The sequence below is a fragment of the Triticum aestivum genome, chromosome 5B (genome assembly GCF_018294505.1).
Source record: "Triticum aestivum cultivar Chinese Spring chromosome 5B, IWGSC CS RefSeq v2.1, whole genome shotgun sequence".
In the NCBI taxonomy this organism is placed as follows: domain Eukaryota; kingdom Viridiplantae; phylum Streptophyta; class Magnoliopsida; order Poales; family Poaceae; genus Triticum; species Triticum aestivum.
The window spans coordinates 43,623,923-43,643,899 of NC_057807.1; the positions used below are offsets into that span (position 1 = coordinate 43,623,923).

The following is a 19,977-nucleotide window of genomic DNA, read 5'->3' on the forward strand; positions in this document are numbered from 1 at the left end:
GGGTTATCAAGACCTTTTTCTGGCGCCGTTGCCGGGGAGTCATAGCGTGGGGTGAATATTCTCGTGTGTGCTTGTTTGCTTTATCACTAAGTAATTTTTGTTTGCTGTTCTTAGTTGTTCTCTATCTTTAGTTATGGATACAGAACACGAAATACCAAAAAAAATAGATGTACTTGCTACTCATAGAGATGGGGTAACTCCTAAAACCCTCGATTCTCATTATGTGAAAGATATTATGTACTACTTTGATAATCCTAAGAAAACCCCATTCAACTTTATAATGGGAGACACGTTGGATCAACGTGAATACTTTAGGGATTATCGCTCGACACAAAAAGGGAAACTATTATGGGACCAATTTATTATGTTGCGTTGGTATGCCCGGGATCTATGCTTGAGATATGATATTACCTGTTGCTCTAGGATGAAGGCTCCACACCTTCCCTTTTCATGCAAATTTAATGATAATGAAACCTTAGCTTCTTATGCTAATGGTATATATGATTACTATGATGTGGAACAAATAGAAGAATTTGTTGCTTTTAAGGCTGCTTATGGAATTGAATCTTTGTTTCAAAAGTATGAAGCTTTAGATGATGATGTTTATAGGCCTGAAAATCTTTCTATACTTAGATATTGCTATGGAAAATATGAATACAATTACTATATTAATGCGTTTATTGAGAAAGTCTCCGCTGTCCAAGAAGAGATTAATATTTTGTAGGAAGCTATGGAAGAAGAAATTGATGAAACTGTGAACTCATTGGATGAAAAAGATGATGAGGAGAGCGAAGAACAAAAGGAGGAAGAGCGGATTGATCACCCGTGCCCACCTTCTAATGAGAGTAACTCTTCAACTCATACATTGTTTAATTCCCCTTCGTGCTTACCGAAGGATGATTGCTATGATCCCGTTGATTATCTTGAAATATCCCTTTTTGATGATGCTTGCTATGCTTGTGGCCAAGATGCCAATATGAATTATGCTTATGGAGATGAACTTGCTATAGTTCCTTATGTTAAACATGAAACTGTTGCTATTGCACCCATGCATGATAGTCCTATTATCTTTTTGAATTCTCCCTACTACACTATATCGGAGAAGTTTGTGCTTATTAAGGATTATATTGATGGGTTGCGTTTTACTACTACACGTGATGATTTTGATAAATATAATATGCATGTGCTTGCTGATCCTACTTGCAATTATTATGAGAGAGGAACTACATCTCCGCCTCTTTATGTTTCCAACACGAAAGAATTGCAAGAATCTGCTTATACTATGTATTGGCCTTTACTATGTGTGCATGAATTGTTCTTTTATGACATGCCGATGCATAGGAAGAGAGTTAGACTTCGTTGTTGCATGATATATGTTAATTTGTGCTCACTACTAATTTACAAATCATTTTTAATTAAAATTGGCTTTGATATACCTTGGGATCCGGGTGGATCCATTACTTGAGCACTAAATGCCTAGCCTAATGGCTTTAAAGAAAGCGCTGCCAGGGAGACAACCCGGAAGTTTTAGAGAGTCATTTATTTCTTTTGAATGCTTTTATTTAGTTTAAAAACAAAAAATAAAGAGGGGAACCTAAAAACTTTTCAAAAAGGAAAGTGAAAGTAAGAAAGACAAGCATTGTTGAAGTGGGAGAGCTCCTTGAACTTTGTTCATGCTCACGGAAACTTTGTGAATCTTGATTACAGAAACTTTTCATCAAAAATAATTATCCCCTGGTACAATTCCATTGTATTATAAAAATAATGTGCCAAGGTTTGCCTTTAGGATGTTTACAATGCTTGTTGGTTTGAACGGTGCAGGACAGAAACTTTGGCTGTAGTGCGTGATTTTACATTTTTAAGTGGAACGTCAAACGGTTCTGATTCTTTTTTAACTGTATTGCTATACAACTTGTTTATTTTTCCTAATTTTGGTAAAAAAATTGGGGTACCAGAAGTATGGTGGATGTTCAGATTTCTACAGAATGTTCTGTTTTTGACAGATTCTGTTTTTGATGCATAGTTTTCTTGTTTTGATGAATCTATCAATTTATATTAGTGGATTAAGCCATGAAAAAGTTATATTACAGTAGACACAATGCAAAGACAAAATATGAATTGGTTTGCAACAGTACTTAGAGTGATGATTTGCTTTATTATACTAACGGATCTTACCGAGTTTTCTGTTGAAGTTTTGTGTGGATGAAGTGTCTAATCGATGATGTCTCGATATGAGGAAAAGGAAGAGAGGCAAGAGATCAAGCTTGGGGATGCCCGAGGCACCCCAATTAAATATTCAAGGAGACTCAAGAGTCTAAGCTTGGGATGCCCCGGAAGGCATCCCCTCTTTCTTCAACAAGTATCGGTATGTTTTCTGATTCGTTTCGTTCGTGCATTATGTGCAAGTCTTGGAGCGTCTTTTGCATTTAGTTTTCACTTTTCTTTTATGCACCATGCTGGTATGAGATAGTCCTTGGTTTATTTATAGAATGCTCATTGCACTTCACTTAAATCTTTTGAGTATGGCTTTATAGAATGCTTCATGTGCTTCACTTATATCATTTGAAGTTTGGATTGCCTGTTTCTCTTCACATAGAAAACCGCCATTTATAGAATGCTCTTTTGCTTCACTTATATTTGTTAGAGCGTGGGCATATCTTTTGTAGAAAGAATTAAACTCTCTTGCTTCACTTATATCTATTTAGAGAGATGACAGGAATTGGTCATTCACATGGTTAGTCATAAAATCGTACATAAACTTGTAGATCGCTGAATATGATATGTTTGATTCCTTGCAATAGTTTTGCGATATAAAGATGGTGATATTAGAGTCATTCTAGTGGGTGGTTGTGGATTGTAGAGACACTTGTGTTAAGGTTTGCAAGTCCCATAGCATGCACGTATGGTAACTGTTGTGTGACAAATTTGAAGCATGGGGTGTTTCTTTGATTGTCTTCCTTATGAGTGGCGGTCGGGGACGAGCGATGGTCTTTTCCTACCAATCTAACCCCCTAGGGGAATGCATAGTAGTACTTTGCTTCGAGGGCTAATAAACTTTTGCAATAAGTATATGAGTTCTTTATGACTAATGTGAGTCCATGGATTATACGCACTTTTACCTTTCCATCATTGCTAGCCTCTTCGGTACCGTGCATTGCCCTTTCTCACCTCGAGAGTTGGTGCAAACTTCGCTGGTGCATCCAAACCCCATGATATGATACGCTCTATCACACATAAGCCTCATTATATCTTCCTCAAAACAGCCACCATACCTACCTATTATGGCATTTCCATAGCCATTCCGAGATATATTGCCATGCAACTTCCATCATCATCATATACATGACTTGAGCATTCATTGTCATTGCTACGCTAGATCATTACACATCCCGGTACACCGCCGGAAGCATTCATATAGAGTCATATCTTTGTTCCAGTATTGAGTTGTAATATTGAGTTGTAAGTAAATAGAAGTGTGATGATCATCATTATAGAGCATTGCCCCATGAGAAAAAAAGAAAAAAGAAAAAAAGAAAAAAAAGAGGAAAGGCCAAAGAAGCCTAAATAAAAAATGGGGGCAAAGAAGCCCACCGAAAAAAAGAAAAAAAAGAAAAGAAAATGGGCAATGTTACTATCCTTTTTCCACACTTGTGCTTCAAAGTAGCACCATGTTCTTCATATAGATTGTCTCCTATGTTGTCACTTTCATATACTAGTGGGAATTTTCATTATAGAACTTGGCTTGTATATTCCAACGATTGGCTTCCTCAAATGCCCTAGGTCTTCATGAGCAAGCAAGTTGGATGCACACCCACTTAGTTTCTTTTGTTGAGCTTTCATACATTTATAGCTCTTAGTGCATCTGTTGCATGGCAATCCCTACTCCTCACATTGACATCAATTGATGGGCATCTCCATAGCCCGTTGATTAGCCGCGTCGATGTGAGACTTTCTCCCTTTTTGTCTTCTCCACATAACCTCCATCATTATATTCTATTCCACCTATAGTGCTATATCCATGGCTTGCGCTCGTGTATTGCGTGAGGGTTGAAAAAGCTGAAGCGCGTTAAAAAGTATCAACCAATTGCTCGGCTTGTCATCGGGGTTGTGCATGATGGGATGGCCAAACTATATGATTTTGTAGGGATAAGCTTGCTTTGGCCTTGTTGTTTTGAAAAGACATGATTGCTTTATTGGTACGCTCGAAGTATTATTGTTTTTATGTCAAACGATAGACTATTGCTTTGAATCACTCGTGTCTTAATATTCATGCCATGATTAGACATATGATCAAGATTATGCTAGGTAGCATTCCACATCAAAAATTATCTTTTTATCATTTACCTACTCGAGGACGAGCATGAATTAAGCTTGGGGATGCTGATACGTCTCCGTCGTATCTATAATTTTTGATTGTTCCATGCCAATATTCTACAACTTTCATATACTTTTAGCAACTTTTTATACTATTTTTTGGGACTAACATATTGATCCAGTGCCCAGTACCAGTTCCTGTCTGTTGCATGTTTTATGTTTCGCAGAAACCCCATATCAAACGGAGTCCAAACGGGATAAAAATGGACGAAGAATTATTTTGGAATATTTGTGATTTTTGGGAGGAAGAATCAACGCGAGACGATGCCCGAGGTGGCCACGAGATAGGGGCCACGCCCACTTAAAGTGGGCGCGCGCCCCACCCTTGTGGGCCACCCGTAAAGCGGTTGATGCCCTTCTTTGGCCGCAAGAAAGCTATTTTTTGGAAAATGATCTGGGCGAAGGCTTCAATCCAATCGGAGTTACGGATCTCCAGATATAAAGAAAACGGTGCCAGGGCAGAATTCCAGAACGCAGAAACAAAGAGATAGATCCAATCTCGGAGGGGCTCTCGCCCCTCCCACGCCATGGGAGCCAAGGACCAGAGGGGAAACCCTTCTCCCATCTAGGGAGGAGGTCAAGGAAGAAGAAGAAGAAGGGGGTCTCTCTCCCCCTTGCTTCCGGTGGCGCCGGAGCGCTGCCGGGGGCCATCATCATCACCATGATCTTCACCAACACCGCCGTCATCTTCACCAACATCTCCATCACCTTCCCCCATCTATATCCAGCGGTCCACTCTCCCGCATCCCGTTGTACCCTCTACTTGAACATGGTGCTTTATGCTTCATATTATCATCCAATGATGTGTTGCCATCCTATGATGTCTGAGTAGATTTTCATTGTCCTATCAGTGATTGATGAATTTCTATGATTGGTTTAATTTTCTTGTGGTTATGTTGCTGTCCTATTGTGCCCTCCATGTCGCGCAAGCGTGAGGGATTCCCGCTGTAGGGTGTTGCAATACGTTCATGATTCGCTTCTAGTGGGTTGCTTGAGTGACAGAAGCATAAACCCGAGTAAGGGGATTGTTGCGTACGGGATAAAGGGGACTTGATGCTTTAATGCTATGGTTGGGTTTTACCTTAATGAATCTTTAGTAGTTGCAGACGCTTGCTAGAGTTCCAATCATAAGTGCATATGATCCAAGAAGAGAAAGTATGTTAGCTTATGCCTCTCCCACATAAACTTGTTATCGGTCTAGTAACGTAGTCAATTGCTTAGGGGCAATTTCACCACTCCTACCACCACTTTTCCACACTCGCTATATTTACTTTATTGCATCTTTATCTAAACAGACCCTACTTTTTATTTACGTGTTCTTTATTATCTTGCAAACCTATCCAATCACACCTACAAAGTACTTCTAGTTTCATACTTGTTCTAGGTAAAGCTAACACTAAGCGTGTGTAGAGTCGTATCAGTGGTAGATAGGGCTTGAGAGAATATTTGTTCTACCTTTAGCTCCGCGTTGGGTTCGACACTCTTACTTATCGAAAGAGGCTACAACTATCCTGTATACTTGCGGGTTATCTATTCGACACTCCATACTTACCACTTCCACCTTTGGAAATTGCTACGATGATTCCTTGACTTGGGGATTATCACTTAGCATTTTCAGTTTTGAAATCATTTGCTACCTCAAGTGCTCTATCATGAGATTCCTTTATTCTAGATAATTCTAGAGCAAAGGTCTCCTCAAGAGATTCCTTGGTGGTTTGTTCAAGTTTAAGAGCTTGAGAGAGGTTCGCGATCTCATTAGCGTAATCATGCTCATGACCTTCCATTTTATCAATGGTGACCTAATGCTCCTCGAGATGAGATTCCAACTCCTCAATGTATTTCTTGTCCTCGATAGCAATAGACATGATTTCCATGAAGCTAGAACGAGCAATTTTATTCTTATGAAGAGCTTTAAAAATCATGTCTCCCTTAATTTTTAAGGAAGCAATATTATCATTCTCTTCATCATTATCCTCATCATCATTAGCATTAACATTATCATCAAGAGACATATTGGGGTTCAAAGTAGGAGATACCTTTGAAGCCTTAGCCATAAGTCAAAAAGCAATAGATGATGATGTAGGATCCCTTGAAGCATCATTCAAGACCACATATTGTTCCATGGAGTGTTGGGTTTCCTCTACATTGTTAGCACAATAACTCGAGGAAAGACATGCATTTTTATCATGTCAACAAGATATAGCAAGCATACAATCATGAGATTTAGTCAAGAAATTTCTACATGATATGCACAGACTATCAACACAAGCATGTGAAACATGTAAGGTGCACGAGGTGTTAAAGTCCAAAGATGGAGCATTGCAATAAGATAGTGATGAAGAGTCATCAACGATAAGCACACTATCATCATTGCAATGACCAACACTACTCACCATAGCATTACCTTGTGGAAATCCACGTGTAGGTGAAGTAGAAGAAGTTGAGAAGAAAACACGGCCAGAGGTGGATGGAGAACAATCATCCCCACAAATCTTGGATACACCATATTTATCTTGAAGCTTTGTTCACAACTCATGAGCATCCTGGAACAGCATGAGTTGAAATATAACTACATTGCTCAAAACATCGAAAAGCACATTAGAAGCTTGAGCTTTGAGATAAGAGTTTTTCTCATCCTCTAAAGATAATCTTTGGGGATCCTTTGGAGGAGAAAAACCCCATATCTACAATTCGCTCTATTGGGTCCATGACCCTAAAGATATTAAGCATGTGAATTATCCAAACATCAAAATTTTGTGTCATTGAAACTAAGAGTGTCAGAGAATCCTAATCCCCTAGTCGACATCTTTACTCTCTAGGCGGTCAAGCCTAACAAAGAGAGTCGATGCTCTGATACCAATTGAAAGAACGTGGATGTCGTCTAGAGGGGGGTGAATAGGCGTTTTAAAATAATTACGGTTTAGGCTTGAACGAATGCAGAATAAAACTAGCATTTAATTTGTCAAGAACAAAACCTAAAACAACTAGGCTCACCTATGTGCACCAACAACTTATGCTAGGCAGGATAAACAACTAGGTGATAGCAAGATATATACCATGAAACACTATGTCTATCACAAAGTAAAGTGCATAAGTAAAGGGCTCGAGTAAGAGATAATCGAGGCACGTGGAGACAATGATGTATCCCGAAGTTTACACCCTTGTGGATGCTAATATCCATTTGGAGCAATGTGGAGGCACAATGCTCCCCAAGAATCCACTAGGGCCACTGTAATCTCCTCACACCCTCGCACAATGCAAGTTGTTGTGATTCCACTAAGGGACCCTTGAGGGCAGTCACCGAACCTGTACAAATGGCAACCCTTGGGGGCGGTCACCGAACCCGTACACTTTGCAACCCTTGGGGACGGTCACCTGTACCCATAAAATTGCTCGGAGCGATCTCCACAACCTAATTGGACACCCCAATGCTTGCCCGGAGCTTTACACCACAATGATTGAACTCCGAACACCACCAACCGTCTAGGGTTCCCAAGCACCCAAGAAGAACAAGCTCTGGGGTACCAAGCACCCAAGAGTAATCAACTTATCAACTTGTAACTTCCACGTATCACCGTGGAGAACTCAAATCGATGCAACTAATGCAATGGCAAGGGTACACGGAGTGCCCAAGTCCCTCACTCTCAAATTCCACCAAAGCAACAAAACTATGGAGGAAAAGGAGAGGAAGAACAGGAAGGAGAACACCAAGAACTCCAAGATCTAGATCCAAGGGCTTCCCCTCACATAGAGGAGAAAGTGATTGGTGGAAGTGTGGATCTAGATTTCCTCTCTATTTTCCCCCCAAAACTAGCAAGAGTCCATGGAGGGACTGAGAGAAAGCAGGCTCGAAGAAGGTCAACAATGGGGGAAGAACACGAACTCAAGAGGTAAGGTTAATTGGGGAAGAAGGACCCCTGTTATAGGCACACCCGAATCGAACCGTTATGCACTCAAGTCGCGCACAAGCAGTACTACCGCTCGAAGGAGCGGTACTACCACTTAGCACGGTCAAAACAGCCCAATGAGAGAGAAAAACACAAGTTGTAGTTTTGCCAGAGAGGTAGTACCGCTCTGGGGAGAGGTAGTACCGCCCGGAGAGGTAGTACCACTTACCGCTTATAAGAGGTACTACCGCTCTACTACCGAGAAACCAGACACGAAAAAATGCATCCCAAGAAGCAGCGGTACTACGCGCGACACAGGGTCGCGGTACTACCGCTCGAGAGGGCGGTACTACCGCTTGAGGCTTTCAGGAACACAACAGAGAAAACAGAGGATGCAATAAAGCCTAAACTGCCACAACTTCTGCAAATAAACTCTGAATTGGGCAAACTAAAGCTTGTTGGATAGAGGAAGACGAGTAGCATCAAAACAACCTGTTGGTTATAGTAAGAAAAGGCAGGGGAGGTATGCCTAAGATATATAGCAGTGAACCCTCCAACAGAGAAGAACTGGCATAACTTCCAACATTGAAAATATCGTAGAAGATGCATGTGAACTCTGTTTTTGATGAACTCGAGCTTGTCAAGAAGATGACCATCATCTCTAAAACTCATAAAGAGAAACACCAAACAAGAACCAAGAAAGATGATGCAAGGATGCAATGGTTTGCGATCTCTACGAACGATGCGATCAAGCTAGTAACTTGAGAGCCCCCCTTGATAGTACGACAATTGATCCTGTAACCCAGTCTCCCAATTACAACCATCCACGCTGTAAAATAGAAAACCTATCAAGGGCAAACTTTTTCCTTGCACATAGTCCACTTGAGCTAGGTGATGACAATCTTCACTCCCTCAAGTTGGACCACCTTTCTTGATTATGTTGGCTCGATGAAGACTAGTTGATTGCTCCCCATACTCTACTATGGGTGAGCCATTCTTCAGCACATCTTCACAAGTCCATTGTCACCAAAATGGACGGCAAGCTTCAAGCTCTTGATCTCTTCGTGATGCTCCACTTAAACTTGCACACCGCAATCTTGATGACGATCACCACTTGATGTCATCCTCTCCATGGGTTGTATGATATCTTCCTCTTGACGCAAGCCCATGGAAACATACCTAACCCCACATAGAACTCTCACGTAGACCATGGGTTAGTACACAAAGCATAATGGACAATGCTTACCACCATGGGATCACTTGATCCCTCTTGGTACATCTTGTACGCTTTGTGTGTTGATCAACTTGAATCACTCTCTGTACGTAGTCTTGATCAACCTTGAATCTTTCCTACTCTCTTCATTTGGATGATGTCTTGAAGGTAAACATGAATGATCGCATAATCTTCTTCTTCAAGACATGCTTGCAATAAGCTCAACTCACACATGACCAATCTTTGGATAAATCCTTAATAGCACCTTGGTCAACTCATAAACTCCTTGAAACCAACACATGGACTTCAAGAAATGCCTATGGATGAATCCTTCAAATATTACTCAATGCAACCATTAGTCCATAGGGAATGTCATCAATTACCAAAACCACACATGGGGCACCACATGTTTTTTCAGCGTCCGCCTGTCAGTTTTCTCACAAACCGAAAGCAAATCAGGGGTCTTTTATGGGAGTCCAGAACTCCACCACGCACGTGCGCGACAACCCCAGCGTATCCAAACCTAGAAATGGAGTTCTGGGAGGGAATGTGAGGAGGAGAAGAGGCGACGGCCAAGATAACAGAGAGGTTCGAGGGCATCTTGACGAAGAAGGAGGAGGCATGTGTCAAGCGCTCCCGTGTGAAAGAGGAAAAAAAGTCGGAGAGGTTTAACATATTAATGGCGGGGAACGAGAAGAAGATCAACCACGATTATAAGAGACCAAGCTCGAAGAGGGGACGATTAAGCTCGTGACCGCTTTTGAGGATATCGAAATGTTAACCATGAGGATGGTCGTTGAATCCCAATGCAGTGATGATCGTGTGTGTCGTCTGTGTTAAGACGTTGAAGCACTTGACGACAAGATGAAGGCGGACGAGAGGAAGACGACCAGTGAGGAGGAGCCAGCAGTAGGATAGCTAGGAGGCTCGGACCTTTTTTTGGACGGACTGGACTTTTGTGCTTTGGTGCATGTAAAAACTATGAACATCGTCTCCCTTTGATTATGATCGGCCACTATAAACACTACACTTTAATTTGCTTATATTGGTATGCATTTAATTAAAATGGAATGGCCTATTCCGGACGCTTGGGGGATGCGAGTGAATGACCGGCTCCCGTAGTTGTGTATCATATTCACAAACAAGTCTGAACCGGTCGTATCAGATGTCCGGATGTAACTGTAGAGATTTAAGACATGTACGGTCACTGCCCTGCGGGCACGTCTGGACGTGTCCGCGGGCGTTTGAGAGGTCATATTTGACATATCCGACGGTGGATGCTCTTATATCCGTGCTCACAGACAAGCCTGAACCGGTCGGCGCGTTTTCAGACCCGCCGTTGGAAATGTCGAGTAGGCCGTTTCGATGAAACAATTCTCGAGCAATACATTACAGACACAGCCTCTGATGACGACAACGTTTTCTTTCCCTTGAATGAATGAGAGGATGTCTGTCCAAAATCCTAAATCTAGAATCGTACTACTACCGCATGGGACGTGTGTCTATACTAGCATACATACCAAAAATTCATATAGAATCGTACCGCTACCACGTATGTATAAAATGAACCTCTCGTTCCGAGATCCACATGCATGTAGCTAAAGACAAGGTCACCATCCTAGATCCCACGGACGGCCGCCCGACACCAAAGAAAACCCCATGCACGTACACATCGACTCCCCTGCCTCACTGATGCACGACACTAGCTCGCATCAACCACGATCGGTACATGCATATGCATATGTATCTTGCATACGACACGTCACTCGTGCACGTCCAGAAACCCTAGGCAGTAAGCGCCAGCAAGAAACCCTACACTGCTCACAGTGCTGCTGCAGCAGGGGACGACGGATTAGCACAGTAAACAAGGACTGATTCGCCTCAGCGCGTTGCACTACGCCATTACCAGCACGGGCGCTAGCTCGGTACCACTACGGGCAGTCCTTCGCCGTGCCACAAGAGTACCGGCAGCACGGCCACCGGACCCTGTCCCACCGCTACGCTACTCAAAGTAAAGTACCACTACGCACTACCCCACCACCGTAGCTTCCATAGCCTCGTGCAATGGCGCGCAGAGGGCACGCCGTAGCCCTGCCGCGACCATCAATGGCCAAGAGAAGATACAGCAGCGGCGGCAGCTTTCTGGCGCCGACGCGACGGAGCCGGCCGGACGGCCATGATTAATATAAACTAGTAGTCGAACAGGGACGCCGCGCAGCTCACGGAGCGGGGCGTGCGTGCAGAGCTTGCCTTTTCGAACTCCTCCTCCTCCCCTACTCTAGGACGGACTAGCTGCGCTGTTCCTCTCCAGCCTTTTCTCTCCTCCAACACACGCAGCAGGTGATCGATGCTGGGTACAGTATAGGCTACGTACAGGCTAGTTCCTAGGCGGGCAGGGCTTTTGCGCTGCATGGGGCTTCTGCGCCTCGATCCTCCCAGCCCCCAGCATGGTGAAAGCTCTGCGTGCACCGCGTGGTTAATGCACCCACATGACCACGTCAGTACCCCTGTCTTAGTGCTAGCGATCAATCACGTGCCTGTACGTAGTCTAGTCACGCCCTTGGCCGGCTGTACGTAGTCACATTGTTGCGAGCATGAAGAAGATAGATAGATAGATAGATAGATAGGCTAGGTGTCATCGATGGCGAAAGCCCAGACGGCCGAGCCACCTAGCTATAGCCCGTGATTAAAAAAGGCAGCAGAAACAATGATCGACAAATTAGTGCTGGTGATCGATGGCGAGAACTCAGACCGCCCAACGTATCTATAGCAAAGAATGATGACAAATTAGCGGGCACCATCATCCATCATGAGAGAGAGATTAGTAGTTAGTTGGGGTCCTCAATCACATGGCTCGATCTACTACTTACTATTCTACTGGCCCGGTGACCCGACGAGATGCGTTGCATCTTCATCGTCTTCAGCTACGGTGGCCCGGGCCGGGCCGGGCATGCAGAGCGCGGTGGCCGGATCGAGGCGACTGGTTTTACCAGGTTTGGGGTCAAGCCAACCGGAGAGCCTGCTGCTGGCTCTGCGCAAGGCTGCTCGTCCATCCCATGCGTGCGTCGATGCATCCATGGCCCCGGCCGGGGCAACCGGTGGGGTCGGGGTGGCGTGCGCGGCCAAGGCCATCAAGGTGGTGACCAGGGACACGACATGCGCAGACCTGTACAGTACTGTACGGGGGTACGCCCCGCGTATAGCTACGTACGTGTCACTTCCAACTTTTCCAGCTCCAACAGGCACCGGCCACGGGTCTGTCGACCGGAGAAGACCGGCCGGCAGGCACGTCACGTTGCATGACGGGGTCGGCTACCGCCGGTACGGCACGGCAAAGGCGGGGGGCGGGCGGTCCACGGCTGCCGGACGGCGACCATACGCGCGCGCCGGCCGGGCGGGGCGCGACCACCCTACGTGCACTGCAGTGCATCGCAGCACAGCAGCCAGCTGACGCCGTGCACTTGCCGTGCGTGCTGCTGCTGCCGTGCGCGCGCGCAAAAGGAAGCAAACTCTGTGCGTGCGTGCGCGCGCTCGAAGGTCGCCGCTCGCTCCCGGCATGCACGGGCTCGCCTCACCTACAAGCGGGGACTACACTCAGAAACATCTCCACACGCAGACAGAAACAGTGTGTTCCAATCAAATCATCCCAACTCAGGAATATTTTCCAGTAATTCCTGAGAAAATCTTGGATAAAAAGAATGTGTCACGAAAACACGGCAAGCAGACATGAAAACACGAGTGCAGGAAAAACTCTGGCCGGATAAGATGTGTCACGAAATGCTAACCGGCCATTTGTTGGGAATGTCACTTATCTCCCCGGCAAGCAGAACCACTCCACAAAACCAACTCACTCGGGCTCAGACAACTCATCAGGCCACATCATATGGACACGCCCAGAGGCAGATGAGAGGAGACAGAAGCAAGGGACAGGTCAACGAGCGATTAATGGGAACCACAGCCCTGTGACCAGACAGCTCCAGCACCCATGTGATGCTTGTCTCGATAGCACCACCACATCATTAACACACCCACTAAAAAATAATCAGTGTACTCCTTGATCAATAATCAGTGTCAAAGCTCCGACATGATTCACTGCACTCCGACATGATTCAGTGGAAAATGGAGTGATTAAGCCGAGCGTTTAGCTGTTGCTGACAAGTGTAACCTCGATAACTGTCAGAGCACAAGACAAGCACTGGCACATGGAAGCTTAACAGTACTAAGAAGCGTAATTAACAGTTGATTGTACAAGGGTGCACTGGCAGCTAATACTAGTAGTAGTAGGCTAGGTCAATGCATGCATGCGCTAGCTAGGAGTGGTAGATTATCAAGGGGTGGGCGTTAACGTCGCCCCGGCGCCACGAGATGGCCGGAGGAGGGTTTGTATCCAGCCGCCGGTGTTGACTCGGGGAGGCTACGGCGTCGGTCGGCCGGTCAGAAGAGGTCGAAGCGCTTCGTGTCCGGCTTGCGGGACGCCGGCGTCTTGCACGACTGGGACCGGTGCAGCGGCGCGCTGGGGACGACGGGCGGACGCGATGACCGGAGGAGCGCGAAGTTGAGGTTCTTGAAGAAGGGGTGCGCCTTCACGTCGGCGGCGCCGTGGCGGGACCCGAGGCGGGCGGCGGGGTCCTTGGTGAGCAGGTGCGCGATGAGGTCCCGCGCCGCGGCGACGTCGGCGTGGCAGCCGGTGCCGCAGGAGGACGGGAAGGTGAGCGGCGCGCGCACGATGTTGCGGAGCGTGTCCTCGTTGGTGGCGCCGGCGAACGGGGTGCGGCTGTGGAGGAGCTCGTAGAGGAACACGCCGTACGCCCACCAGTCCACGGCGGCGCCGTGCGCGCCGCCGCCTGCCACCTCCGGGGCCACGTACTCGTGAGTGCCGACGAACGAGCACGACCGCGCCGACACCGGCTCCGCCACGAACCGCGGGGGAGACGCCGCGCACCGACGACGATGCCTCCGCCGCCTGAAACGTATCGGGAAGCAGGACACGCTGCGCGGCTCCTCCTGTTGTTCCTCCTCGGCGACGGCTGGCTCGAGCGACGGCGACGACGTGGACTGGAGCGACAGGTCGAAGTCGGTGAGCATGATGTGGCCGTCCGCGCGTATGAGCACGTTCTCCGGCTTGAGGTCGCGGTAGACGATGCCCATCATATGCAGGTACTCGAGCGCCAGGAGCACCTCGGCGGCGTAGAACCGGGCGGAGGGGACCGGGAAGCGGCGGGAGGGCATGCGGTGGCGGAGCGAGTGGAGGTCGCCACCAGGGCAGAACTCCATGACGACGCAGGAGAAGCGCGGGGCGGCGTCGAAGTCGGCGAAGAGCGTGGGCAGGAACGGGTGGTCGAGGAGCCGCAGGATGCGCTTCTCGGCAGCCGCGCGCTCCAGCTTGTGCTTCTTGGCCACGGCGCGGCGGTCCACCACCTTCATCGCGTACATGCACGACGGGGCCTCCGCCGACGCCGCGGTCCGGAGGCGGCAGAGGTACACGGTGCCGATGTCGCCGCCGCCGACGCGGCGGACGAGCTTGAAGTCCGCGGGGCCCAGCGGCGTCGCCGGGGAGGAGGCCGAGAGCGCGCGGATGGCCGCCCACGCCACGTCGCCGGACCGGTGGGGCCGGAACGCCGCGGACGGGCGCGGCGAGCACGCGGTGGCCGCGGCCGCCATGGCGGCCGACGGGGTGCAGTCGAAGGAGAGCCGCGAGAGGCTGGAGCAGCGCGCGAGGCTGCCGGCGCTGCTGGCCGAGCTGAGGCTGGAGTTGGGCGCCCCCGTGGACGACGCCGTCTCCAGGTCCGACAGCGCCTCCTCCGCCGCCAGCAGCAGCGTCCCCTCCGCGGGCAGCTTCCTGGGCGCCGGAGCACGCACCGCGGCCACCATCAGAGCAAGCACCAGTAGCCTGGTCCGGGGCTGCACCGTTCTTTCTCCTCGCTCGTACAGTGGCGGACAGTGAGACGACGACGGAAGCTTCTTCTCCTCTCGCTCTGCTAGTGCTGGTTGCTTGGACGGTTGTTGGGTCTCCGGGCGTTTTATACCAAGGGCGACGAGGCGCGCACGGCTCGATGACACGCGGGCCCGGCGTGCCCCGCAGGTCAGCGCCAACGGCAGAGGCCCGTCACACGGTCGTCTGGCATGGAGCAGAGCAGGCAACGGGAGAGGCTCGTCCGGCGTGCTAGGCCCGTGGGCAGTAGGGGCATGCCCGTCATTTCGCACCGCCGTAGGAACTCCCTGCAGAAAAAGAAAAATCTACTTTTACCGTACTGCGCACTGGAGCTTAGTTCAAATGAAACTGGGTGTGGCGTGCGAATGGGTGGTTGCCAGATGGAGCGAGACAGCCACCCACTGGACACCGGGGATTTGCCGTGCGGTTGGGTTGGGTGTGCCGGTGCATGCCACCTGCACTGTACGCCGACGTGCCTCGCTCACTCCTACTAGCAGCAGTGCTCAGCCTCACCTACGGGCTGCTAGTGCTGGTCAAGTTGCAGTGTGAGCAGTGTAGCGTGCCTTGCTGGTTCCAAGGGTTGTTGTATGAGAGATACGTATGTATGTACCGGTCCTGGTTGGTGCAAGCTACGCCCGTGCATCGTGCAGGACGGTCGTGGGGCAAGGGAGATGTGCGCTCTGCTTCTTTTTCTTTGGTCTCGTGCGGCCGTGTGGGGTCTAGGATGGCGACACTGTCTTCCGGTACATGCATGCATGTGGATCTCCAAACGGGGTTCATGGATCCTATTTGCACCGGTGGTGGTACGACACGACTCTAAGCTTTTGGAGTTTGGCCGGACGTGTTTTCATTCCGAGAAAGCAAACGTTGTCATCATCAGAAACCGTGCGTGTACCGCATATCATCGAAACGGCTTACAAACCCACGTTACCAAACTGAGAGGACAGACGCAGCGAGGCGTTCCGAGCCAAACACAACGGACTTCCTTGTACATTTTCCTATCAGCCTAGTTGGAAAAAGAGTTGCTACACCAGAGAGGAAAAGGCAACCCCACCCCTAGGATGCAAGGTAAAATTGTGCAATGTGCTTCACATTGCACACGAGCCGTGACCCGAGTGGGATATGACCACTCCCACATCACATATGAGCTTGGCTAGCAAACTGTGCACACGTTTATTCTTGACATGCCACTTCACACATGTGCAGGCCTGGCCATGAGTCCATGACGTGTGATCAAATTGTTGCACACGTCTCAATTATAACCATGTGTGCCACGAAAAGTGTCAATAGGCCAGTTCTGGTGCGCAGGACTCGTCCAAGCCGATTTTCCGACCAAAGCCAAAGCAAGGTTTTGACCCGTTCATCATCTCCACGTGCAGTGGTGCCTCGCACGAACGTGATGACATGTTTCATTTCCAAAAGGCCAACCTCTTTTCCATATGAGAAAAAGGCTTCCAGCGTATGCCTTCTACGAAGGGACGGTGCGTGTTGTGCTTACGTTGCTAGCTTAGTGTCGTGTTCATGCTTTGTACGATTGGTAGGAATTGGTGTATGGTATCGGTAGAACTTGCAGGACATTATTAGGTTTGCACAATTACTAGGATTGTCGGTTAGTAGGATGCCATGTGTTTTTGTTTGATTACTATGAATGTGCTTGCTATATGAAGTAGCGTAAATATGCATGCATAAATTTGTAGGACTAATTGTACATGCATGATCAGAGAAGGAATAGAAGTGCTTATAAAGAATGGGGTGCATGCTCACTGCTCATAGCACCGATCAAGGTAGTACTCCCCCTGTAAATTAATATAAGAGCGTTTAGATCACTACTTTAGTGATCTAAACACTCTTATAATATTTTACAGAGGGAGTACATTCTAAGCATAGATCAAAGTAGTACCTCCATTGTCCTCTAGTTTGTACTCCCTCCGGTCATTTTTACGCTGCATATAAGAATTGTTCAAAGTCAAAATTTGCAAAGTTTGATTATATTTATATGAAAAATATCAACATCTACAATATTAAAGTTATACGATATGAAAATTAAAGTCATGACGCATCTAATGATGTCGATTTCACATCGTGAATGTTGATATTATTTTCTATAAAGTTGATCAAACATTACGAGTCTTGACTTCAGACAGATTTTATATGCGAACTAAAAAGGACCGGAGGGAGTATGTTCAATGCAAAACGACAATGCACAAGTTTTTCAATATTTTTTAATTTCATGAACTTTTTTTAAATTCGGTAGCATTTTTTGTGTACCTTTTCTAAGTTCATTGACAGTTTTTCAAAGGTGCGATCATTTTTCAATTTCCTAAACTTTTTTTAAAACCTCTTTTTTTTAACAGACAGTCAACTGTTAACTAAGCGAACGAAACAGGGGCGGCAAGCGTGCATGCACGTTAGCAACGCCGCTTGATAGGCTGGCCCATGCCAGCGAGCGCGGGAGCGCCCGTTCACTCCACGACGCGTTTAGCGTGGAGTACGAGCGCTCCATCCTGCTTGCACCCAAGTTGGAGTTGCCTGCCGATGCCCCCCAGAATTCACCAAGCACTTGACCACCGCCCCACCGGAATTCGCGTTGAGGCCGAACACCATTGTGCCCTAAGGGTTACGGTTCTCGTCACCTTCAAACTGGTGACTTTCGACACCTTGAAGGTGATCGTATTCAACGCCGACGACGTTGAGGTTGTAGCCAAGTGCAAGGGGCACTAGGAGGCATTTATGATGGACTGCTAGTTTGACTTGTGTTGGCCGGATAGTTTAAAACTTTGCCGCAAGTGTTTGTTACTTTAATTGCGTGTGAGTACCTCCTAAAACTCTGGTTTATGATGTGCCTGTTAGTAGTTGCATATGACTATGTTGTCCCTATTTGTTAGTTGCCTATGACTATATTTTGCTTGTGTGTGTTGGTAACCTCACCACTCGAACTAGAGGTTACCAAATCACATTGTCTATGTAACCAAACAACACTTTGCATCTGCGTAGACCATTCTTACACCCAAACACCAGTGCTTGTGTTTCTGCTCGGTCAAGCTGAAGGTGATGCATGAAAACAAACTATATGTAGAACATGATTTTTGCATGTATTCACATAGTTTGGCTGAGTTGGTTCAGGGATGCAAAGTGCTTAAAATTTATGCATGGCATGCTACCAAACGCCTCCTGGGCGGAGAAGTGAGCTGGCGAAGAACAGTTCTATACTTACGTGCGTTTTAGGCATGTAGTCTCAGAACATGGTGTGAAAGCAAACCGACTAACAATTTCGATGTATGTAGATGGCAATAGTAAAAAAATGATAGAAAAATATTCTAGTGCAGTCCCCGTAGACAACCTTGAGGTACAAATTATTGGGAACGACTGCAGTTGATGGCATGGCACACAAGGATTCAGTTATCTAGGTCACGGGCCCTGACTTTCTACTCTCTCGACCGTTGAAGTCTATCACACAGTTTCTCTTTTACACGTAGAGTCGTAGACCATGTGGAGGTCTACAGTAGCTAAATTAGCAGGCCCGGCACGTGTAGGAGCACACTGTGCGGTTAAACGCCCACCAATTATCGACCGGTAGTTGACGATGGAGGATTGCTTGCGACGTAAGCTAATTAGTCGTACTATAAGATTTGGATTATTTTGTCAAGAGTTGGTACTTATTATGTCGGGACAAAGCTAATACTAGTGTATTATCCACGTCCATCGCCATACAGTAATTAAGGCCCAGTTTACCTGAAGAGTAAGGCTCTTTTGACTGATCGGCATACACGAGTGACGAGTCCATGCCAGTGCCAGAAGGTCAAGCTTTAAGCATCAGATTTTCTTCACAAGGCTTTAGACAAACGCCGGGTGGGTAAACAGATAAGTGTCGATCCCACCACTGACCGACGAATTCTTGGGAGGAGATGTTGACTTGGATGCAATGTGACTCGTGGACTTGTACTGTTCTTTACTCTTTCATTTTTTACAAAATCACATGGGATAGAATTTGCACCGGAGTTTTTTTTTTTTTGCAATGGAAGAGTTACTCCTTCCGTTTCTTTTTATTCTGCATATAAGAATTGATCAAAGTCGAACTTTATAAAGTCTGACCAATTTTATAGAAAAAATAAAAATAAAAAGAAACGGAGGGAGTACTAAGTATTTTCCACAGCCCCTTAGATGCGAGAACACGCAAATCAGGATGATGATGATAGGAATCAAAACCGGTCTCATGTTTCCTAGTTCTCATCATTTTCCCTACGCACTGCCTGATTAATTAGCATGTAGCTTTTGGCCCTGTCAGGGAATATTAAGGATGATTAACTAATCCCCACCCGCAAGAAATTAGTAACAAATCATGGAGTGACAAATTCAATGGGGGCACATGCGTGCCAAACAAAGACGATCATTAAATTGGTTACATTTACGTACCACGGCAGCAGCCAGCAGCTAGGCCCGATCCAGCGCATGTTTTTTTTCTTTAGAAATTGTTCATTCAAATCACGAATCAGTACAGAGTAGGTGACCCTTACAAGCACACTGAAACGCAAAAACAAAGGACCATGAACACCTAGAGTACCCTAAGACAA

The 19,977-nt window shown here is 46.9% G+C and overlaps 1 protein-coding gene across 1 annotated transcript; it reads right to left on the reverse strand.

The window, feature by feature from the left end:
- Positions 1-13,670: 13,670 nt before the first annotated feature.
- Positions 13,671-15,519, reverse strand: LOC123110293 (protein kinase PINOID-like). Its single transcript, XM_044530774.1, has one exon. The coding sequence runs from the start codon at positions 15,343-15,345 to the stop codon at positions 13,909-13,911; it is 1,437 nt and encodes a 478-aa protein (XP_044386709.1). The 5' UTR covers positions 15,346-15,519; the 3' UTR covers positions 13,671-13,908.
- Positions 15,520-19,977: the final 4,458 nt, after the last annotated feature.

What these genes read in the sequence shown, in the direction of transcription:
- LOC123110293 (XM_044530774.1), bottom strand. Translation starts at nt 15,345, where the DNA reads ATGGTGGCCGCGGTGCGTGCTCCGGCGCCCAGGAAGCTGCCCGCGGAG.